At 40.0% G+C, this 25,640-nt stretch overlaps 1 protein-coding gene across 9 annotated transcripts in view; it reads right to left on the minus strand.

The window, feature by feature from the left end:
* The window catches only part of ENOX2 (ecto-NOX disulfide-thiol exchanger 2), a 285,173-nt gene that overhangs the window by 45,715 nt on the left and 213,818 nt on the right, over window positions 1-25,640 (minus strand). For 8 of the 9 annotated variants that reach the window (XM_070044727.1, XM_030846538.2, XM_060292814.1 and 5 more), the window contains 2 exons: window positions 15,559-15,714; window positions 7,051-7,257 (listed from right to left, as the gene is read on the minus strand). In XM_070044727.1, the coding sequence (XP_069900828.1) occupies window positions 7,051-7,257; window positions 15,559-15,714 (363 nt within the window). The remainder of the gene's footprint in view (window positions 1-7,050; window positions 7,258-15,558; window positions 15,715-25,640) is intronic. The other variant, XM_060292815.1, reaches the window with a different exon arrangement.

The following is a 25,640-nucleotide window of genomic DNA, read 5'->3' on the forward strand; positions in this document are numbered from 1 at the left end:
AGTTACTTAACTGCATTCCAGAACAAAGGTCAAGAATACTTACAGGAATGAAAAATATTTGTCACCTGGTAAAATTCACAATGTCTGGTGTCCAATAAAAAATTACCCAATATGCAAAGAAGCAGGAAAATCATAATAAAGATAAAAATCAGTCAACAAAGCAGACCCAGAAGTGATGCAGATAATATAATTAATAGATAAGGACATAAAAACTATTATAGTTGGATTTCATATGCTTAAGAAGCTAGAGAAAAGATAGAACATATTAAGTAGAAACACAAAAGACATAAAAAAGAACCAAAATCAAACTTTTATAGATTTAAACTACAATGTCTGAGTTGAAAAGAAATCACTGGACAGGACCAATGACAAATCAGACATCGCAGAAGAAAAGATTAATGAACTTGAAGACATAGCAATAGAAACTATTCAAAATGAAATACAGAGAGAAAAAAGACTTAAAAAAATGAACAGAGTACTGGTAAGCTGTTGACAACTTCAAGGGGTCCAATATATGCCTAATTGGAGCCATGACTGGAGACAGGGGAGGGAATAGAAAAAATATTTGAAGAAATAAGGAAGGAAAAATGTCCAAATTTGATGAAAACTCAGATCTAAGAATTTCAATGAACCCCAAGTGGAAAACCATGAAGAAAATTATACCAAGGCACATCATAATCAAATTTCTAAACATCAGCAATAAAGAGAATATCTTAAAAGCTGCCATAGACAAAAGACACATTTTATGTACAGAGAAACAAAAAGATAAGGATAACATCATATTTCTTGTTGAAAACAATGCAAGTAAGAAGATAGTGGAGCAACATCTGAGAGAGAGAGAAAAAAACTGTCAACCTAGAATCCTATACCCAGAGAACATATCTTTTAAAAAAAGTGGAATAAATTTTTGATACGTACAAACGCTGAAAGAATTTATCAGGAGCAGATTTGCACTACCGAAAATGTTAAAGGAAATTCAATTACAGGGAAAATGATACCAAATGGAAATCTGGATCTATACAAAGGAAGGAAGAGCATACAAAACATATGATTTCATTTATATGAAAATCTGGAAAATGCACACTAATCTGACAGAAAATAGATCAGTGTTTGCCTGAGGAGAGAACTGGGGAGGGTTAGGAAGAAGGGATTACAAAAGAGGCATGAAGGAAGCTTTTGGGAGAGGTGTACATACTCATTATTTTGACTATGATGATGATTTCACAGTTGTATGTATGTGTCAATAATATCAAATTGTATTTTTGAAATATGTGAAGTTCATTGTATGTCAATTATACCTAAATAAAGCTGTTATAAAGAATAACTCCCAGTCACACTAAAATATTCTTTTTAGAAAGAGGAAGAATAAATACATTTCATAAGTAAACTTTGCTAGGGTTCTTTAAAGTTTACAATGTACTTTCACACCCCCATTCATCTTATTTAATTATCTGAGCCATCAGAAAAATGGGGCTATTAATGATTACCTTGACTATTCTCCCAGGATTGTGGAGAAGATCAAATGAGAGGAGGAAATGAAACTTTTGCATAAACATACACAAGATACTGTGATGCTTTGAGGTGGTGCACTTTGTACAGTGCCGGCTCCCAAAGGTGCTCAAACTCCAACAGAAAAAACAATTATGTCTACATTTCTAGCCCCTTTCTAAGGGATTTTTGTTTGTTTTAACCTCTTTCTTTTACAAAGTGGGAGAACAGCCATCCAATTCAGGAGTTTTCTAGCACGTGTAAACTTTCAGGGAGCAGGTTCAAATTTAAAGGGAAAAATTAGTTGTTTTCACATCACTGATTGCAATCTCCTTTCCTTTGGCAGCCGTGAGAATGTTTCCAGGTGGCTGTTACCAGAGAGCTGATTTCAATGACATTTAGATGGATACCTCCTGAGCAGCATGTCGTCTTTTATGTACAACTGTTCAGGGCTTTTCAAGACCTTTAAGTTTTTATTAAAATAGTCTATTGTGGAATGCTCTGTTATCATTGCTAAGGGCTGTTAAATCTTCAGTAGTTGGATTTTACAGCACTTAGCAAATGTAAAAAGAGCATTCTACATCTGCCTCCTCTTCTCCTCTCCCATGTTACCAGCCTAATTTTTCCAATGCTCATTACCTTTTCTTTGGCCTATTGCAACAGGTATCTAACTGACCTCCTCTCCTCTTACCCATTTTTATACAGAGCGGTCACATTAATCTTTCAGAAACAATCTTCTTCCTTGTTCAAGAATTTCTTCAACAATTCCCTATTATCTGAGAAGTAAAGACCCAACTGTTAAGCCTTTCAAAGTGTGCTGACGATGGATGTTTTCCCTCCTTGTTTCATGTCTACTCAGTACACAAACCACTACTTATTGTTTCCTTGAATGTCCATCAAAACCTACCACCTCTGTACCTTTGCTCATGCTGTATCTATGTCCCATTGTCCATATTCAAATGCTTTCTCTTTGTTAAAGACTTGGTCTAAATGCTACCTTTTACCTTGATAACCCCAGTCAGGAACCAGACAATTTCAAATTCTCTCTCTCTCTCTCTCTCTCTCTTTCCCCCTCCCTCCCTCCCGTCCTCCCTTTCTTCCTCCCTCTCTCTCCTCTGAACTTCCGTAACACTTTACCATACTTCTCGTACAGCACACATAACTTTCAAATGTCATTATTATTAGCAATGAGTGTGTCTTATCAGTGTCTTGAGCAATGCCAGGTGCTCAATGTTTCTTTAATAAATGAATGTATGACTGCATACTAACCCTGGGTTCATTAAAGGGAAGAACTAGGTTTAACTCATTTTCTACTCTGTACAACATTTAGCACAATAGCTTACACAAAGGAGATGTCCAACAAGTGCCTGTTACGTGAATGAAGATTCTGTAAAATGTCTAGCACTTGGACCCAATTCTTCCAAATTGTTAACCCTTAGGGAAGGGTTAGTAGTTAGGGAAGGAAGTAGTTAATTGTTCTATGCCCTTTCCAATTACTCTGTCTTCTGCCTTCATCTTATTTGTCCACTGCCCCATAAAGAAAAATAACAATTCAAATAAGCAAAGGATCAGCCATGAAACTTTATAATATTTACAAAGAAAATCATTCCAATTCCAATTGCCTCAGTCTCCCCAAATCTGAACTTTTACCAGGAACAAGTGACTATATGCAGAGTAGTTCTTGCTATCTCCACTCCAACTACCATAGTATATAAGCCGCTATCACTTCTGGATTGGACTAATGCTATGGTTAGCTAACTAACCACTAGTCACCACACTTGCCCATACCCTTCAGTCCATTCTTTACCCAGAAGTGATATTTCTAAAATGTATATCAGATCACATCACCCTACTCCTTAAAATCCTTCAATGGCTTCCCATTGTATCCAGAATAATAACCTCATTACTACAGGCATAACTTGGAGATATTGTGGGTTCAGTTCCAGGCCACCATAATAAAGTGAATATCGCAATAAAGTGAGTCACACATAGTTTTTGATTTCCCAGTGCCTATTGAAGTTATGTTTACACTGTACTGTAGTCTATGAAGTGTACAATAGCATGACATCTAAAAAATGTAAATACCTTAATTAAAAATACTTTATTGCTAAAAATGCTAACCTTCATTTGAGCCTTCAGTGAGTTGTAATCTTTTTTTTTTAATTTTTATTTTATATTGGAGTATAGCCGATTAACAATGCTGTGATAATTTCAGGTGCACAGCAAAGTGACTCAGCCATACTTATACATGTATCCATTCTCTGGATGGGGGAGTTTGGGGGAGAGTTGAAATCGTTTTGCTGGTGGAGGGTGTCACCTTGATGTTGATGGCTGCTGACTGACCAGGGTGGTGGTTGCTGAAGGTTGGGGTGGCTGTGGCAACTTCTTAAAATTTAAGACAACGATGAAGTTTACTGCATCAATTGATTCTTCCTTTCATGAACAATTCTCAGTAGCATGCAGGGCAGTTTGATAGCATTTTACCCACAGTAGAACTTCTTTCAAAATTGGAGTCAGCTAAGTTTAACAGCTAAGTTTGGGTAATATTCTAAATCTTCTGTTGTCATTTCAACAATCTTCATAGCATCTTTACCAGGAGTAGATTCCATCTCACGAAACCACTTTCTTTGCACAGCTTTAAGAAGCAACTCCTCACCTGTTAAAGTTTTATCATGAGATTGCAGCAATTCAGTCACATCTTCAGGCTCCACTTCTAATTCTAGTTCTCTTGCTATTTCCACTACATCTGCAATTACTTCCTCCACTGAAGTCTTGAGTCCCTCAAAGTCATCCATGAGGGTTAGAACCATGTTCTTCCAAACTCCTGTTAATGTTGATATTTTGACCTCTTCCCATGAATCACGAATGTTCTCAATGGCATCTAGAATGGTGAATCATTTTCAGAAGGTTTTCAATTGACTTTTCCAGATCCATCAGAGTAATCCCTATCGATGGTAGCTATAACCTTACGAAATGTATTTCTTGAATAATAAGACTTGAAATTTGAAATGACTCCTTGATCCATGGGCTACAGAATGGATGCTGTGTTAGCGGGCATGAAAACATTAACCTCCAGCAGAGCTCTTGGGTGACCAGGTGCATTGTCAATGCGCCTTAATATTTTGAAAGGAATCTTTTTTTCCTGACCAGTCAGTCTTGGTAGTGGGCTTAAAATGTTCAGTGAACCATGCTGTTAAACAGATGTGCTGTCATCTAGGCTTTGTTGTTCCATTTATAGAGCATAAGAAGAGCAGAATTAGCATAATTCTTAAGGGCCCTAGGATTTTTAGAATGATAAATGAGCACTGGCTTCAACAGAAAGTCACCAGCTGTATTAGCTCCTAAAAAGAGTATGCCTGTCCATTGAAGCTTTGAACTCAGGCATTGACTTCTCCTCTCTAGCTATGAAAGTCCCAGATGATATCTTCTTCCAATAGAAGGCTCTTTTATCTACAATGAAAATCTGTTGTGTAGTGTATCACCTTCATTAATGATCTTAGCTAGATCTTCTGGATAACTTGCTGTAGCTTCTACATCAGCACTTGCTGCTTCACCTTGCACTTTGATGTTATGGAGATGGCTTCTTTCCTTAAGCCACATGAACTAACATCTACTGGTTTCAAACTTTTCTTCTGCAGCTTCCTCACCTCTCTCAGCCTTCACAGAACTGAAGAGAGTTAGGACCTTGCTCTTGATTAGGCATTGGCTTAAGGGAATGTTGTGGCTGGTTTGATCTCCTATCCAGACAACTAAAACGTTCTCCATATGAGCAATAAGGCTGTTTCAGTTTTTTATCATTTGTGTGTTCACTGAACTAGCACTTTCAATTTCCTTCAAGAACTTTACATTTGCATTCACAAGTTGGCTAACTGTTTGGCATGAGAAACCTAGCTTTTGGCCTATCTCAGCTTTAGACATGCCTTCCTCACTAAGCTTAATCATTTCTACCTTTTGATTTAAAGTGAGAGACTCTTCCTTTCACTTGAACACTTAGAGGCCATTGTAGGGTTATTAATTGGCTTAATTTCAATATTGTTGTGTCTCAGGGAATAGGGAGGCCCAAGGAGAGGGAGAGAGATGGAGGAGCGACCAGTCGGTGGAACAGTCAGAACACACACATTTATCAGTTAAGTTCACCATCTTAGATGGGTGCAATTTGTGGCACCCCAAAACAATGACAATAGTAATATCAAAGATTACAGATCACCATAATAAATATAATAATAATGAAAAAGTTAAAATTTCCCAGAATTACCAAAATGTGACACAGAGCCACGAAGTGACGAAATGCTGTTGGGAAAATGGCTTTGATAGACTTGCTCAATGCAGGGTTGCCACAAATCTTCAATTTGTAAAAAACACAATATCTGCAAAGCATAATAAGGCAAAGTGCAATAAAAAAGGTATGTCTGTATAGATTAAGGGACCAACATAATTTGGTACTGTTTACCTCTCAGACTTCATTTCCCTTCACTGCCTCTCTCTCATTTACTGTGCTCTAGTTATGCTTACCTTCTCTCCTCTGCTTGAACATGCCAAGTCCATTTTCATCTTAGGGTCTCTGACTTGTTCTTCCTTATTTTGGAATGCTTCTCCTACAGATGTTTGCATGGCAATCCCCTTCATATTGTTCAAATCTCAATTCAAATGTTAGAGAATACTTGCTTTCCTAGCAACCCCAGGTATGTTAGCTGTTTTTATCTTCTTCATAGCATTTATTGGTACCTGATATTGTTTACATATATATCATATTTTGCCATCTTCAGAATGTAATATCCCTGATGGCAAGAATTTTGTATACCTCAGTCTTTGCCATATCCTCAGCAACCTAGCATTCTGATTATCAGTCACTAAATATTTGATAACTAACTGACTTCCATAGTTATTTTTGAGCATCTACTTTTGTACCAGGTTATGTGCTAGATGCTGGGGATTCAAAGTTAAATAAGACACAGTCTTTCTCCTAAGGAGTTCATTCTCTGTTGCAGGAGACAGAGGTAGAAAGAGACAGTTCTCATATGGTGTTACAGGTGTCATGCTAGGAGGAAGCACCAGGCATGGCAGAAGCACTGAGGAAGGGGTGCCCAAACCAGCCTGGGGCAGAGTGGGGAGAGAAGTCAGGGAAAGATTTCTAGAACAGGTTATGATTGAGCTGGAGCTTTAGGGTATGAAGATGTGTGTATGGTGGGTGGGCTTGGAAAAGGTAATTCTAGTCAGAGGAAAGGGCATAAAACACCATGGGCACATTCTGGGAACTAGAATTAGTTTAGTGTTAGGACATGGTATGTGAAGGAAGGATTGGGAGATAATGTTGAGAGGTAAAACAGATAATCAAGGCCTTTAACACTACAAGTAAGGAGTTTTGGAGTTATCCCATAGGCAATTGGGAACTACTTAAGAACTTTTAAAGGAATACATCAGGTAGTAACATGCATTTTCCATCTATGAAGGCAAGAGAGGTTGCCATTAAGCCCAAACTTTAGCTGCCACAGGTGCAAATACACTGATCCCCAATCTCTGTGCTGTGCCTGGTGGGCACAATCCTCATGACTAAACACCTACCAGAAAGATAAAGGGCTTTGTCCACCATGTACTCCTCAGCAAAGCGAATGTGACAAAAGTTTTTTTTGCTCTTCCGAATAGCAATGATCTCTCCACACTGCTCAAACACTTCCACGATGATCTGCTCTGTACCGTTTTCAGGCAGGCCGCCCACAAATACTGTTTTGCATCCTGGTGGTCGTTCTCGGGTTGCAGGAGGTGGGAGATCTAAGTGTAAGTGCAAAAGCATTTGAAATTAAAATGTTTGCTTAGGACAGACCTCTAAGAAACTTAACATGTCCCAGAGACAGCCCTACTGTCCCCATCAGACTTCTGCCTAAGAGTCCCAGAAGCATGTGGCCTCCAAGATGCTCATCTCTGCTCCATAGCAAATTGGTTGCCTGACCCTGAGAATTATTTTATTCAATGATTTGGTGATCGTGATGTATGTATACAGAATAAAGACTCAGACCCATCTGTCTCATCAACAGTTCTTTAATTTTGTTCTTTACTTTTGTTGTGACAACCCAGCTATGCCCAATTTTCAGTCATTTTTATTAAGAAGACAATTAGTGGAAAGAAATCCCACTTGGTTTAAACTTACTTTTGAGAATTCTTAGAACCAACGTCCTTGAGAGAAGGGTTTGTTTAATTCAGTTTGTAGTTATTGTATTCTCCCTGTTCATGCTTACAGAAAGAACTGTTTCAGGATTAATTTGACAGTGAAGGGGTGAACATTTACAAAAATATTTACAGCTATCAGAATAATTTGGTTGACAAAGTCAGCCAGAGTACAGATCATCCCTTTTAGGTTTTTTGTTTTTTGATACCAGTGAGCTCTTCCTCAGATTCTTTGCTGGAGAAGTGAGGTCCAGAGCCAATCATGCAGCATTTAGAGGGAAAGTAAGCTCATCTGGGAAATCATTAAATAAAGCGAGATAAATTTGGCTGTAGAGTTATTAAAAACCTACTTAATGGGCTTCCCTGGTGGCACAGTGGTTGAGAGTCTGCCTGCCGATGCAGGGGACACGGGTTCGTGCCCTGGTCTGGGAAGATCCCACATGCCATGGAGTGGCTGGGCCCGTGAGCCATGGCTGCCTAGCCTGCGCGTCCCGTTGCGGAGGCCACGGCAGTGAGAGGCCCGCGTACTGCAAAAAAAAAAAAAACCCAAAAACCTACTTAATGAGATGATTCTCCTTCTGCTTAAAAAATGTGCTTTCTACTCACTTATACATAAAGCCGGTTGTATCTGCCAGCTCCTTGTTGCTGTTTATAGGTAGCAAAGCATTTCCCAAGCAAAATCCTACAGTTCATAGCCCAACAAAACAAAGCATGATGGTCAAGGGTTTTCTAGTGTTGGTTTTGTATCTGCAAGGATTTATTTTGTGTAATCCGTTCTTCCCATTCAGCTCTTAACAATAATTCTCCCAGCTCAAGATTTGGAGAGCTTGACAACCAGTGATTACAGCTCACATGCAAAACTAAATGAGTTTCACTTGTAGATTAGGCCAAGGCCCCCACCTGATTCTTATCCAAGTTGGCAAGCAGATGATTTGAGAGCTGCCTTGGCTATTAGCATCTTAAGCTTCCTCACTTTGCTTATTAGTGTGGGTCAGAATAATCAAGTTCTCATGATGCTCTCTTTCCCTCTATTTAGTCAGTAAAAGGGGTAGAGGGATTCAGGGAACCTACAAAATTTCTGTTAAAATTTTAAATGTCTGCAATTTGAAGAACTCACTGTATTGGTTTTTTATTCCATAGGAGAAGCTTAAAGGGAAAAGAAGATAACCTAGTGAGCAGGAATCTGAAATGTCTAACATTAGAGAGGTTATAGCTTTAGCCAAAAAGGGAAAAATGAGATCCAGAATCTCTTGAGACTTATACTTCTGAGTTTTTTAAGAACTGGAAAGGATTCTAGATATCACACTTCCAGTGATTCTCAACTCTGGTAGCACATTAGAATCAACTTGGGAGTCAAACAAACAATGCCTGGGTCTCACTCCAATGAGTCTGATTTTATTAGTCTGGGGTGCAGCATGTGCATCATTTTCTTAAAGTTCCTCAGGCAACTCTAATGTGTAGCTATAGTTGAAAACCACTGACTTGGCCTAAACTTATAATATTCTGAGGAAAAACCTTAGCTGAGTGAGGTTGGGTAACTTATTCAAGGTCAACAAATCAGATAGAAAGAGAAGGAAAATGAACTTGGAGCAGTTAAACCTGGACTTAAACCTTAATTACTCACTGTCTGTATGACCTTGGGAAAATTACATAACCTCTGAGAACTTTGTTTTTTCATCTTAAAATAGGGATACTATCCTCTACCTTACAAGGGTTATTGTAGGATAATTGATAATCTACTGCCTATATTGCATGTGGCATAATGCCTAGCATTTGATAGGTTCCCAATAAATTGTAGTTATTATAGTGTTATTATTATTTACTATTATAGAACTCAGGTTTCCTAATTACCACTCTGAGGCTTTCTAAAATCCTACTACAAGTCTGGAGTGGAGTGATAGCTAAGACCTGGATTTCTAAACCCTCAGCTCCTTGCTTTATCCAGATCTTTAGATAAGGCTGGGTTTGGGAAGGAATCACTCTTATTGGTAGAGAAACTGTTACAGAACTGAACTTGGGTCTGCTTCACACCCCACCCTCCCAGCAGTAAAACCAATCTACCAAAATCAGGTTGTGCTGAAGGAAAGTACAGCATTTATTGCAGGCACCAAGCAAGGAGAATGGGCAGTTCATGCTCAAAAGACCTGAACTCCCTGATGGTTTTCATGGAAGGGTTTTTAAAGGCAACATTTGGGGTGAGGGTTGCAGGGTGTATGACTTTCTTCTGACTGGTTGGTAGTGAGGTAACAAGGTGGTGTTTCAGGAATCTTAATCATAAACCTTCTGGTTCCAACCAGTCTGGGGCATATTCCTTGCAGAGGAACTAGGACTCTGTTTTATTGTTGAATTATTGTTCAAGCTATCTTGCTTAACTGCTTTTCCTTTGTTTCTGTATTCCTTCACTTCTCCAATTAGTAACTGCTTGTGCCTGCTCTTTGGCACTCAGGGAAGACCTAGGAGACAAAAATCTTTTCCTACAAACAAGAAACAGGGGACATGGAGGGCCTTTTGTACCCTGTAGGGCCCGTGGTGTTCTGCTCAGTTTCAGTATCTACAGCTGTGAAGACACACATGATTTTGACCATAGAACACAACCCGGCCACTGACTATATTAGGTAAAGAATTTTTAACAACATCTATTTAGTTAGAGCCATGTTTTCAAATCTAAGGCTTCAGAATAAAATCCTGCCTTAGAACCCTTCTGAAGTTTACTATTTAAATGAATTCGATAAAGAATCTTTTTATGAAGCAAATAATCACCTTTTTATATTATTTCAGTTAGCCTAGGTTTACCTTTAGGTCCGTTGAGAGACTCTAAGGAATGTCTGGTTACTGCTATAGTTATATGTAATACTGACAATACCAAGGCTCTTTCCCTTGATGAAACCATCACCCTATTTAGATGCTGTGATTATTCTGTGGTGACTGTCTGCTAAGTAAAGGCGCATAAAAGCCACTAAGAGTAGTGTCAAGAATGCTGGGGATTTATTTATTTTCCTTGGGTAAATGTAGCATTTGCTGAGATTTAGGTGTATGCCACCAGCAAGGCAATGGGCTGTACTGTCTTCCTTAATGGATAGTACTTGTTCTTTAATTAACAGCTCAAAGTACTTCGTTGTCTGGGCCCGATTTTCTAATCCCACTGAAATACAGTGATATGGGCATAGCAATGGTGACTCCATAGGAGTTAATCCTATTAATCAGGTAATGTGCTAAGCTCCTGTAACACCCCAATCACCACTCCCGATGGAGAAGAAGAAACTTCCATGTAAAAAGATGCAAGATAACTGGGAGTATAAAGCACTCTAATCTCTGGTAATGGAAAAGGAGGGGCTTCTAGCAATTCTAATTACAACTAAGCACCCACTCTGGGGAACTGTGTTGGGGCAATCAGCATTAAGATCAAAGTCACTGCTCATCTTTGAGAAGTGAGGCAGGGAGCAGCATAGAGGCCCAATAAACCATTTGCATCTTGCTTTTCAAAGGAGCATCACAGATCACTCAACTGGTTTGCCAGAATTTGCATACTGCAAAATCTTTGAGTTGATTTTATCAGAAAGCCCAAGATTGAAGGTCCCCTAGACAATCAGCAGGGGTCAGATATATTTTAATGTAATCCCAACTGATTGAAAGTAATCAGAAGGCCAGCGAATCTTTATTAATTCTCAATTTATCCATTTTCTCTAATTTTCTTTATAGAACCCAGCCCTAGGAGCCAAAATGAGTTCAGCCTGTTTTGGGATGGTAAAATGAAATGATTGCTCTTTTTCTGGCTCCTGGGTGCTTTCCCACATGCCTGCACACAGATAGCAGATGATATTCCACCATTTATTCCATGTTCACTGTTATTTCACAGTAGATGAAAAACGCAACCTCTCCATACAGAAGGTCTATCAGCTGAAGTGAAAAATCTTGACAGAATTGAGTTCTCTGGAGAGAGGGTGCTGTCCTCTTCTTATACCACCAACTGAGGACTGTTAATTGGGAATGCAGTAAATCTCTGATAGCCACCCTGTGAAAAAAAGTACCTGCGTTCCGGGGAGCTTTCTTTTGCCATATCTCTGACTCCTAGGAATCAGAGGATGTTGCTCCTAGGACAATTCACCATTTATCTTTAGGAGACTGGTGCACAGTCAGCTCCAGTCTAGTTTGATCTGTTGAATTTTTAGACCAGAACTGATTTTGCCTAGTCTAGATCAGAGAGGTTAAGTTACTTACCCAGGATTTCATGGCTATTTAGTATGGAGATCTGGGATATGAAACCAGGCCTATGTCACGTTGGGGCTCTTAATTATTATACCATACTGCCTGTTCCACTGAAGGCACAAAGCTCTACGGGCCACCTGCCAATTTGCTCTTGCTTTTCCTAATACATTTTGAGGGACTTTTGCCTAGGTGAATAATTATTGTGGTAACTACATTTTTAATATCAAGAATCATATTTTTAGAACTGGATGAAACGTTGGAGGTATCTAGGGTAATCTAACCCAATAGCCTCACTTTACAGACAAGGAAACTGAGACCTGGGGCGGTCATGTGACTAACCCAAGATCCCTCAGGTAGTTGGTGACAGAGCTGGGGGTAAAACACAATTCTCTCGACTTTTAATCTAGTAGTTCGTTCACTATAGTATAATGCTGTTTTTTGCACATTTGATGTAGATACACCTGGCAAAGTCTAGTGGTCAGTTGGCTATATGTGTCTGAAGCTCAGAAGAGAGCCATGGACTGAAAAAATAGATTTAGAAGTTGTCAGCATGTGGTGTAATTACCTCATGCTCTCTTGGTTTGATTTCTAGACCTCTGACTTCTCCTTTTATATTCATCCATCCATCCCTCCATCACTCAAGAGATATTTATTGAACACGTACTATATATATCAGATACTTTTCTCAGTGCTGGGGATACATCAGTGAACAAAACAGACAAAACTTCCTGCTTTTGTGGAGTTTACATTCTATAAATTGCATAGTTTGTTAAAAGGTAATAAGTATTAACTGAAAAATAGAGAAGGTAAGTAGGATTGGGAGTGCGGCAGGGAGGGCTGAACTTTTAAATAGGTTGTCAGGGTTACTGAAGAGGAGACATTTGAGCAAAGACTTGAAGGAGGGAGGTGAGTTAGCCATGCAGATATTTAGGAGAAGAGTATTCTAGGCAGAGGAAAAAGCCAATACAAATGCCCTATGATGGAAGAGTGCCTGGTGTGTTCACAGAACAGCATGGAGGTCAGTATAACAGGAACAATGTGTGATGGAAAGGAGAGTGGTAAGAGACAAAGTCAAAGAGATAATGTGAGAGAGGGAGGACCTTCTTTGCCATTAAAGGTCTTTCTGTGCCATTCAAGACAGGAATAAAGACGCAGACCTACTAGAGAATGGACTTGTGGATACGAGGAGGGGGAAGGGTAAGCTGGGACAAAGTGAGAAAGTGGCATGGACATATATACACTACCAAATGTGAAATAGATAGCTAGTGGGAAGCAGCCGCATAGCACAGGGAGATCAGATGGGTGCTTTGTGACCACCTAGAGGGGTGGGATAGGGAGGGTGGGAGGGAGGGAGATGCAAGAGGGAAGAGATATGGGGATATATGTATATATATAACTGATTCACTTTGTTATAAAGCAGAAACTAACACACCATTGTAAAGCAATTATACTCCAATAAAGATGTTTAAAAAAAAAAGGTCTTTCTGTGCCATTAAACAGACTTTGGCCTTTATTTTGAGTAAAACAGGGAGCCATTAAAGGGTTTTGAATAGAGGAGGGACATAGTCTGACTTAGGTTTTAAAAAGGATCACTCTGCCTGCTCTCTTGAGAATACATTGTAGGGGGCAAGGGTGAAAGAGGAAGACCAATTAGAAGGCTATTGCAATAGTTCAGAAAATGTATTATGGGGGCATAAACTGGATCATAGCAGTAATTATCATGAAAATAGTAGAATTCTAGTTATATATTTTAAGGTAGACCTGACAGAGTTTTCTAACAGATTAAATATGGCGTGTGAGGGAAAGAGAGTAGGTAAGGATTACCCTTAAGTTTTGGCTGAGTAATTGAAAGGATGCAGTCGCCATTATCTGAGATGGAGAAGGATACTAGTGGAGAAGGTTTGGGGGTAAATATTACGTGTTTTGTTCTGAACATATTAAACTTGAGATGTCTCTTTGACAGGTAAGTGGAGATACCAAATAAGCAGTAGGATATGAGTTTGGGGTTCAGAGACAAGCTCTGAGCTAAATATATAATTTAGAGTATCACTGGCATACTTTTTTTCAGCCATGAGATTGGATGAGCATATCAACGGTATGAGTACAGAGAAGAGGTCCAAGGATTGAGTCATGGGGCTCTCCAATGGTAAGAAGTCAGCGAGAACAGAAGGTTATCAGCAAAGGAGACTGAGAAGGAATGACCAGTGTGAGAAGGAAAACCAATAGTGTGGTATCCTGGAAGCCAAGTGAAAAAGTATATCAGTGAGTAAGGAGTAATCAACTGTGTCATACATGGCTGTTAGGTCAGTTACGAAGAGAAGTGAGAATTGACCACTGGATTTAGTATTGTGAGGTCATTAGTGTTCTTTTTTTTTTTTTTAAAGGTATGAGAAAGTTTATAGCAACTAGTAACATAAAATAAATACATATTATAATGTGGTATCATTATTGTCTATCAATTTATCAAATATTTTAAAAGCATATTATGTAAATATAATTGTCATGGTCCTTATAAAAGACTGGTTTCCAGGTATGAATGAGAATACTTGTCTAACTAACTTTATTAGTGCTATAGACATTAGTGTTCTTAAGCAAGCATTTTGATAGAGGGGCGGGGCAAAAGCCCAAATGAAGAAGATTTAAGAGAGAAGAGGAGAAGAACTGGAAACAGTAAAGATTAAGTGCTTTAAGGACTTTTGCTGCTAAGGGGTGTATAGAAATGCAAATTCCCCTTCTCTCTTAAATTTTGAAATGTTAGAATTCCTTAGGGTGCCCTGCTTGGTCATCCTCCTTCTTGATCTATATAATCTCTCTGGTGGTCATTCTAACACCTTCAAATGACCTAATGTTTCAAGAAGGACAAAGGGGTCACTAGTTCTAAGTATAGTAGAGAAATAAAGTAATTTAAGGACTAAAAAGTATCCATTGGATTTAGCCCCTAATACTTTATTGGAAATGCATTGGAACGATGAAAGATTAACTACCGTTTTAATTTCAGTACCTTCCACATGGAAGTGTTTGGGAGATGGCAAGCTTGGAGTTGGGCTGGAGAGGTGACAAGGACCTGGATGAAATGTTAGGTGGGAGAGAGGGGAAGGAATTGATGGTAAAGATACTTTCTAATGAAGAAACAAGACAGAAGCAGATCAGATGGGTGCATAAAGAGACTGTGAGAGTCCCTAAATCACATGACCTTATTGCTGAGAGGCCACTGAGTGCAAGAGAATATACCAGAGACAGGCAGGAGTAAGTACTGGGGTTTATAATCAAGGCTTCATCAGACACAGTTGGTGGGCTCTGGAGAAGATAAGTCCACATACCAAATTCCTACTCTTCCCATAGCACTTGCTCTTTCCATTCACCTTTACAAAGTCTTGGGGCTGTTAACAAAAATGGCACTTTTGCCACGCTCTCAGCAGAGAACTAAGGGAGGCTTATCCGTTAGTGTTTTCCCCACCCAAATAACCTGAGCCCCCTTTCAACAAAATTCAAGTTCTAAAAAGGAACTACAACACTAGTTTACTTTAAGCTGTGTCAGGAGTGTTATATTTTGAATTCAATTCCAAAGCCAGGTTCCTTCCCAGAAGCCACCACTTTACAGGCACTAATTGCCCTGACAGCATTCTTAACACAAAAACAAATAACCAAGGGACTGAGACACCAAAACACTGTGACTTGTGTGGAGAGAAAGCAGAATATTACTTGGATTTGGAGGGAAGAGTGTGCAGCTTTTACAGTGTATGATCTCTTTTACTACTGGCATATCTGGTGGAATTGGAGGAGGTACTATTCCCAGGCCAGGCATCATTGGAGTTATTGGTGGAATTCCAGTCATCATTCCAAGAGCAGGATCAAAGTCTTAAAAAGGAGAGGAAAGAGAGAACAATAAATTACACCAGGCAAGATCAAGTAGAGGCAGAATGCTACCTTATAAGCTTCAAACCAAAGGTCTTTCTAAGACCGAGGCAAAATATTTAAGAAAACATGTTATTAGCATTACCAGGTCTTAAATATCGTAATTGTGCATTTTTCTTTTGGGCTAGGCCTGTTTGTTTTTGTTTGCCCAGTGCCTGTTTGTCTCTACCTCTCATTTTGACATCCAAGGCCCTTTGTAATATGACCGCGCCTTGTCCATTGATCTTTCCTTCCACTACTTTCCAACACACACCCTCTGCTCCATTCAGACAAGGCTTCTTGCTGTCCCTTGTAACACTTCCTGTCTTTTTGCAGTATAGCATGGTGTTGAGAGCATACAGTTTTGGGGTTCAGGAATACCTGGGTCATAGTTCTACCATTTGATTAGCAGGATGAATCTTTTGAACCTCCGTTTTGTCATTTGCAAACCGGGGTTAATTCCGCCTACTTTTATAGGGAGCTATGAGGAATAAACAAAATGATGAATGAAATGTGCCTAGCATAATGCATAGCACAAAAAATGCTCAATAAATAACTATTCTCTGTGCCTTTGTTCCTGTTGTTCTCCCTGCCTGCCTGGAGTCATTCAAGCCTCCCCAAATTCTCCCCATGCTTCAAGGCCTGGCTTAAAGTCCCACCTTTCCAGATAATACTGGTTCATTCTTATCTCTTTATCTAAAAACTGTTCTACACCCGTTGCCACCGAATTTTATTTTGCATCATCTTTTGTTTCATTCAGGGGTGCTTCTAGGATGTGTGGGAGCTCCCCAAACATATTTTGTGGGGCTTGTCTAGATACACAATTGATTCACCACAAATCAGCATCAATACTATTCTGGTAGCCCATTTGATACCATGAAAGAAATACCATACCATATAGCCGGAGTGATTTACTTGCCAGGATACTCTCCTGGAACCAAGACTCTGGGAGGACTCCACAGGCACAAGTTCTGAAGCTTCTTGGGGGCATTTACTTGAGTCTACATGTCGGGTAAAGGATTGAAGAGTGCCTCAAAGGGAGAAATGGGGACTGAGGTCCACAAAGGTTCAATTTGAGATTGGGGCTCCTTGCTTAGATGACACTGCAGGCCTTTGTGAATCCCAGGCACTGGGGGGGAACCTAGAAAATGTTGAGAAAGCTGCTTCTTGCCATCAAGACCCACAGAGGAGCTGCTCTGGACTTGGGGCACCTACCCCGATGGCACTATCTACCTGGCCAGTCCTCAGCTCTGGAGAGGGACTTAGAAAATATCTGGACAGTCATTCCAAAGCTCGGGGTCCCCTGATGTGAGGGCCCATGGCAGGGGCCCCGCTTACCTGGGTCTAAAGGCGGTACTGATTTCATTGTTTAAATTTTGTCTCTATAACAAAATGCATGTTCTTTGAGAGAACCTCTCACCCCTGCCCTCTGTTATAGAATGCACAGTGTATTGCAAACAAAGAAAATATTGCATAAGGAGTTCTGATAATGTAGGGGTAGTCATGGTAGCAGTAGCAGGTCCTACTCCCCCAGACTTTACCCTGCTCACCACTCAGGCCCAAGGGACAGTGCCTTTAAGTATATCCTCAAGGTGGCTCTGACCCCCCTGGGTGGTTCTCTAAGATGTTGAAGGAGGTGTATCTAAACAGTGGGAAGAACCTGTGGTTCATACAGAAGCAGGACTTCAAGTACGAGAGGCCCAAAAGGAGGGAGTCTTGTGACTGGGCAGATAGGCAGGTGGGTGGCACATGAGCACCTCCCATTGCAAGCCAGTCCAAGAGAGCTAGGGCATTCCGCATCCTCCCACATGCCTGTCATGCTGAGATGCCAAGACCTTGAACATGTTTAGGAAGAAAGAATTTTCTTCTAAGAGGAAATTTTATTTTTCTGAAAACAAATTTACTTTTAGCCCTCATATGTTATCTCACCCAACATGCAAGTATTCACACATGCCTGTGCATGCACACACACACACACTCCTTCCCTTCCTCCCTGAGACTCTCATCTCTCTACTCTCCTCCACATGCTAGTTATATGACCTTGAGGGATGTTTCTTAATATCTGTGTGCCTCCATCTCCTTTTTGGTAAAAGTAGGGATAAATAATGACATTTAGCTCAAAGGATGAAAGGACAGAACAGATATGAAAACCTCTGGCATGATACATGGTGGTCCTGATAGGTAAGTTTCCTTCCTTCCATTCAAAACATGCGTCCACACACTAATATATTCACTTATTCAGGCATTCACTTCCACATCCCACAAACATTTGTGATAGCTTCCTATATGTCAAGCTCTGTGCAGGGGGACAGGGCGTCCAGGTCTTTTTTTCCATCTTGGAGAACTTAGGAGCCCTGACACTCTGTGTTCCTATGCTGTAGAATGAGAGCACTGTGGTTAAGAATGCCATTTATGTCTTTGGAAAATTTGATTCCTTGTGTATAAGATTTTGGAAAAATTGTTAACATTATCTCCCCCATTTACAAACTGTTAATTTTCAGTAGGAAAAGATCAGATTAGATTGTGTGCCAACTAAACAATCCCATCTATTTCCCCCCCCACTGAAATGTTTGTCTTCCTTTTATTGTTCTGCCTGCCTCCTCATTGTTATTCATATAGTTCTGTCACTCACAACTCTACCTTACCACAGATTACAGAAACATCAGTTCATTAAACAAGTTCTGCCACTTCGACTGAGAAAGAAATGCCTGTCTCCATGTACTGTCTACTAATAAATGGAGACAAACAAAAAACAAATACACAGGATAAATATAACTCCTGACTGATGTACTCACCACTGTGCTGTTTGGTATGATTACATTAATATTTTATGAAATTCATTTAAAAGCAAGTGTATTCATGACATATGGCTAAAGCCAGAGTAGATAAACTCCCTTTCTTCTTTGCATTCAATATGCCAAGAGTTCCATAGGCTACACTGCCTAGCAGGGCTTGCTAGAGGGCAGGATGTACATTGTACATGACATTTCAAGGGCTCCTATCACATTGATTATTTCTTTTGTTTATCTTCAACCATTAAAACCAAAGTAGACTTGAATTTCCAATACCAACCAAGAAAATAACCATTTGAAATCATGGGCCTTATACAAGTATTGCAGAATCTGAAAAAAATCAAAGAAGTCCAACACTAAAATACACTGGGACTAGAACACCAGAGAAATTCTCTCCCTTTTTCAGGCCCTATTCTGGCTTGAAGAGTACAGCCAACATGTACATAGTATTACCACTTATGTTAGGAATTTAAACTTCTGAAGGAGATTTGAAATCATTTTATAAAAGGGTTGTGGAGGGACTTCACTGGTAGCCCAGTGGGTAAGACTCCATGCTCCCAATGCAGGGGGCCAGGGTTTGATCCCTGGTTGGGGAACTAGATCCCACATGCACGCTGCGACTAAGAAGTCCACATGCCGCAACTAAGAGATTGCATGCTGCAACTAAGAAGTTCGCATGCCGCAACTAAAAAGAAAGATCCGAGGCTTCCCTGGTGGTGCAGTGGTTGAGAGTCCGCCTGCCGATGCAGGGGACGTGGGTTCGTGCCCCGGTCCGGGAGGGTCCCACATGCCGTGGAGCGGCTGGGCCCGTTGAGCCATGGCCGCTGAGCCTGCACGTCCGGAGCCTGTGCTCCGGCAATGGGAGAGGCCACAACAGTGAGAGGCCTGTGTACCGAAAAAAAAAAAAAAAAAGTATATATATATATATATATATATATATATATATATATACACGTATGTATATATTTATTTATGTATTTATCTATTTATTTAGGATCCTTTTTTTTTTTTTGCGGTACACGGGAATAAATATTCTGTTTTGCTTTTACCACCATCTCTTCTTCTAACGCCTTTTCCCTACTGCCTTCTTTACTCTTGGCACTGCCATTGATGGAAATGTCATAAGATGTTGGTTTGTATTCCGTCTTTTGATTCATGTACATTCCAAACTCCCAGCTTACTGGAAATGCTGCAAATGCTGTTTTTCAGTTGCGCCACCTTGCTCCTCTGAGTTGCAGCTCTATTACATCTCTATTATATGATTTTAAGTAATGTTTCAGTGTAGCCTTAAGTCTTCCTGCTGCCTAGCAACTTGCACTTAACTCAGCATAGAGTAGTTATCTAGCAATATTATCATCCTCCATTCTCTGTATACATCTGAGCCAGGGAGCTACAATGGAGGAAAATGTCATTTGTCCAGTCATCCATATGTCTAACCATTTGTATGTCCTTCCTTATTTTGATGCCAGCCCCTCTGCAGGTGTTGGGGTTGAAGGAATAAGATAAAATCCTCGACTTCAGAGTACAGTTTGGGAACAGCCATGCAAACAATTATAATGCTTTATCATCAATTATTATTATCATCACTATAATTGTTTATTGGGTGCTTCCATTGTGCTAGGGACTGTGCTTAAGCATTTTATATAATCTCATTCCAAAAGACCAGTGGGCTAGGTACTGTTATTATCCTTCATTTTATAGATAAAGAAACTGGGGCTCAGAAGGGTTTAGTTACTTGCCCAAGATTCCACAGCCAATAACCTAGGCAAGACCTAGGATTCAAATCCAGGTTAGTTTAACTCTAATGCTTTTAACCACTGCATTGCCTCTCAATGTAGTATGGCAATTGTTTTAATGAATTAATTTAATTACAGGTATAAGGTGAAACAGGTATGCTGAAAAACATGGCAGACGAATAACAAAATGCTTCTATATAATTCTTTTTTGCAAGTGTGGTGGATTAAAGGTGGATACGAATTCTTTGTTTCCCCTCCTGTCAAGAGGTGCGGTCTATGCCCCATCCCCTTGAGGATCTGGATGGGCTCTAGAACCACTTTGACCAATAGAATACAGCAGAAGGGATGTTGTGCCTGTTTTCAGGGCCAGGCCTTAAGAGAGATAAAATTTCCACTTGTCTCTGGGAACACTTGCTATGGGAGCTTTAGTCACAATGTAACATGTCTGACTACCATGCTGGAGAGACCACGTGGAGAGGGCCTTAGTGTAAATGGAAAGGGAGGGATCCAGCTGAGCCCAGTGTTTTATCTGTCCCTGCCAAGGTGCCATGAGTATGTATAAAATTGTATTGGAACCTCCAGACTATCCCACCACAGCTGAGGCATCCCAGTTGATACCATGTGGAACAGGTGGATTGCCCATTTGAGTCCTGCTTAAACTCTATCCAGAAAAACCTTAAAATATAATAAAGTCATTGTGTCTTAAGCCACTAAGTTATAATGTGTTTGTCATACAGCAATAGGTAAGCAGAATATGCAGCACGTCTGAGGAGTGGGGTGTGATTGGTTAATAGAGTTAGCTATTTTCAAGTAATTAAAATAGAAAGTACACTAAGCACCTAACTAGACTGACATTATTTTTCCGATTATTGAAAAGGTTCTTTGGGATCCAGCAGGGCCCCACAGCCACTGTCTTTGAGCAATAGTTGTCACTGTACTATTGCTGTGTAGAAGGACCAGTTGGAACAATGCCAGATGACAACACACTACCAGATGTACAAAGACTACAGATGTCTACAAAACACTAGAAACCTTAGAGGTTGCCCATCTTTAATGCCTGACAAAGACACCACATATGCCAATTTTATGGTTCAACCCTTGATATTTTCTGGCAGGCCAGTTCACGATGGCTTTCTTCCTATAGACAGCAACATCTACTTTTGTGGCAGGGGAAGAGGATGCTGTCCATAATACTACTGCCCATTGATCAGGTGTACATGAATTTTCAGGTTTTATACACATCATCTCATTTAAACTTCAGAACAATCCTAAGGAATGACCAATATTATTATTCCCTATTTTACAGATGAGGAAATTGAAGCTTACAGAGATAACACAGTAACGCCACACAGTAGGTGGCTTTTACTAGTTATGCTCTCAATCATTACTCTACTCTGCTTCTCACAAAGTCCATGGGTCCACAGGAAAAAAAGATACTTCTTGTCAGACTAAGCTCTGTTATCTACCTACTCAACCTGTAGAGTCCTTCAAATGTTCCTGTCCAAAAGGCTACCATAGGATTGCTTATCTCTACAGCCAGAACTTCCTGTTGAGATATTCAATATATGTGTTGTCACAGCATTGGATAATTTAGAGTCCTCTGTTCTAAATCTGAAGTCTCAACTTTGACTCACAGGAGAAGTTGGAATTGTGGCAATGTATGAACTGGAGATAGGCAGATACAGGAGCTGACATATTTACTATCCTGCTTGCCTTTTCAGAACTGGACCTGGTTCTGGCTGGCTGGAGTCCTCTTCATACCCTCAGAAAGCCTCTGCTTACACTTAGTGACTTCTCCCCATCCAAGTCCCCCGCCCAGGTCCATTAAAGGCATTTCCAATCTTTTAGGTATTCCAGAGACCCTTGATCACCAGGAGGTAGTTTGTATTCACAGTAAAACCACTGAAATGCAACTATGGATTAGTCTAAAATAAATGTTCCAAATAGGATCTAATTATATATGCATAATTAAGCTATTTTATAGAAAGTTATGATTCCAATTCAGGTATACATTTCTGGTACATTATTGCTATTTCTTTAGAGTTCCTATAAAATTCATTGGAAAATTAAGAATTATGCCTGGGTATTGAGAAATTTTAACTCACTACAGTCCTGGCTGCCTCCTCTCTACACAGATCTTGAAAAGACTTTTCAGGCAGCCAACCTGAAGAGGAAACACAGATTTTAAGGAGAGCTTGACTGAGCTGTGAGATGACCTTGGACTTACCACAAGCCCTCTTGGAAACAGAACACAAGTTTCTAAATTTTTGCACAATGACTCTCAAATTGTACCAAAATCTGTCTTGCTTCTCCAGAAGATCATCAAAACCCTTGTTTCAGGTCAGTTGGAAAGTTGGGGTAGGGCCTGGTTCAGGTACAATGACAAACGAGGCAGCAAGCTGGGCTTGGGTGGGTTATGTGGCATAATTTCAGCTCATAAAGACTCTCCCTAATAAATATCAACTTTGATCCCAAATTTCAACCAATGAAGCTTTATTTCATTAGTATAAGTTTTTGCAAATATCTATATATCTAGTCCACCTTCCCCCTATTCCTCCCTATTTTGTTCTTTGTGTTCTTGCCTTGTTAGAACATTTGACAGATTCAGGGTCATGCCCCTGACTCTCATCTAGGGATTCTGTGAACACCTTTGGAAAGGCATTAGGGAGGACATTTCACACTACATCTTTGGTTCCTAGATTTCTGGATTTTAGAGATGAATAAGAAATATATATATACACATATATATATTTAAGGTTGCCAACCTCTTAATTTGCTAAGACATGGAAAAAAGTAACAAAAATTAACCACATACCATTCATGCAATTCACAAAAGACAGAACATTTCAAAACCAAAAATATAGGAAATCTATAATCTCCAAATAAAGAACAGTCCTTTCAATTGAGCAAATTTAGCTTCATGAAAAATTCACTATATTCTTAGTTTCTACATTTTGCAGTGGATGAGAGAAAGCAATATCAACTGGTCCTGGGCTCCAGCCCAGTGTTTGGAGATGACTCAACTACCTCACTCAGTGTGCACCCTTATGTATGAAGATCCCTATGAAAAAAGTCTTTCAGAGCTAAAGTGTCAAACACACACAAGTGTTAAGGGCCATGAAAAGTTTGACTTCTGCTGAGGACTGGTATATTTTCTCTTCAGGGAAAATGCAAATTATATAACTGATCAGGTTTCCCTTTTTGTTTTGGCTACCTGGTCACAAGTGCAGTTCACCTTTAGAAACTGGGTGGGATCCTATAACCTACATATCTCAATTCTAATTAACCTCCCTACCGGGGCTTCCCCTTCTATTCTCATTTATATTTTCCCAGATGATGGTTTATTTTACTTGTAATTTTTTTCTTTTACTGTAATCTTTCTTATAAGCTGCCTCAAATATTTTGTGGAATGGGGTGATGTAAATCAGCTCAGTATTTAACCATTTTCCCCACACTGTATAGTCTTGCATACCTTCCGGTCGTTGGTGTACCACTTCCTCTGTTTAGGCTGTTCTTAGTTCCTTTTTTCCATCTGACACTTTCTTATATATCCCTGGACACTGAGCTCAAATGTTGCGACTTCTGTCAACCTTCCCTGATCACCACTACCCACCTAGCACCCCCTCCATCCTACCCTGGCTAAAAGAATACTTTTCTACATGTATCTACTATGGCTAAACAATACTTTTCTACATGTATCTACTGTGACACTTGCTACATTGTAGTGTAGTGATATGGACTTTGCTGCCTCTGCCACTGGATTCTGAGCTTGAAGGCCCACTTGGTATCCCCTTGACCTAGCTCAATATATTTAAATTCATGGATGGGTGAATAAAAGCACAAAGGAACAAAATGTTTAGGAAGTCTTTGAGTTGTTGAGGGTCAAGAGGCAGCTCAAATGAGAACAGGTTTTATTAGGGATAAAATATGGGGGTTCTAAAAATACTCTAGTCACTATGAGGGAAGGAATCTTTCTCTTTTTTGTTCACTGATTTATCCCCAGGGCTCCTCGCAGTATCTTGCTTACAGCAGGCCTCAGTAAATATTCCTTGTATGAATGAATAAATAAACCACCTCACTCTACTGGACTCTTCATAATAGTTTCCATGGGGGAATCTTGAGAGTCCCATCACTTGGTAGGATTCAAGCTTGATTTGGAGAGACATTAGTTCTATTTGGTACAGTGGTTTATATATTATCGGCTCTTGGTGAAGTGTCCACCATGATGATGAACAGTGCTCTCTTTTCTCAGGATCTCAACATTATCTGCCACTGAAAGCATATTCTATTTGTGGAAGATATTAAAACAATAGAAACCCAAGTCCGGGCCTCCTTGAGGAGCTTGAAGAACAGTGGCCTATCATGTGTCACGCATCTTCATTCTTTCTTTCTGTTCTCATCAGAGTTTGCCTGCTGCATCCAGTGAGAACTGCCTCCTTAAGAATGACAATTCTCATAGATGGGCAGCGTCTTGCTCTGGGAATAAGGGCCATGAGTCATATTTTCCAACATCTCTCATTATGGAGGAGGCATAGTCAGTATAGTGGAGACACCATAATGAGGGACACTTCTTCTTTGGGACTTCACAGGCTCCACACTTGGATGCTAAGGATATTTTAATTTAGGGGAAAGTAAAGGAAGCAGCGCACAGTATTCACTGAGTACCCTTTAATCGGTCCATTCTTGGATTCATCTGGGATGATGGGCAGAACAATGCTCCAAAGGCGGCCTGACTCTTTTTGGTGCCTCCCTTCATGTGAAAACTAACATTAGTCTTATTTGACGAGCTTAGAGAAGCAAATAATCTTTCAGGAAAGATAGGTGCCGGCCAGAGGGGACCTTCAAATCTGCCATCACTGTGGATTAACTTTATTGAACAGCAGCTGTACAAAAAACACCATGTTAGATGAAAGGGAGCTCTACACCAAACCCCAGAGATGGCCAGTCTCTGCTCCATGCTCAAGGAATATAATAAGCTAGACACTGCCCAGATGACAAGTATGTGTCTAAGAGATTCAGCATCCATGACAGTATGGATTTGAGCTCTCTGGGGGAAGTCAAGGAAGCTTATGTATCATTTGTTTTTCATCAATGCCAAAAGCCTTTTCTGTTGTCACAGATAGGCCAAATAAGACAGGACAAAGAAAAACTCTGCCGGCTAAGAAGGAAACCTTCTAAGGGGCAGAAAAGTAGCTAAATTACTAAGCCATCAATGGGTGACCTCAGGAAAGAGTTCCATGTGGCTCCTTTGCTTCCTTTTCCATTTTAAGGAATTTGGGGCAGTAGGAAGAGGATTAGGGGGATGTTTTATCCCATTCAGTTAAAACATTACATAAAAAGGTGGCAGGCCCCCTGTTTCCCA

Source organism: Globicephala melas, chromosome X (assembly GCF_963455315.2).
Source record: "Globicephala melas chromosome X, mGloMel1.2, whole genome shotgun sequence".
NCBI classification, from domain to species: Eukaryota; Metazoa; Chordata; class Mammalia; order Artiodactyla; family Delphinidae; genus Globicephala; species Globicephala melas.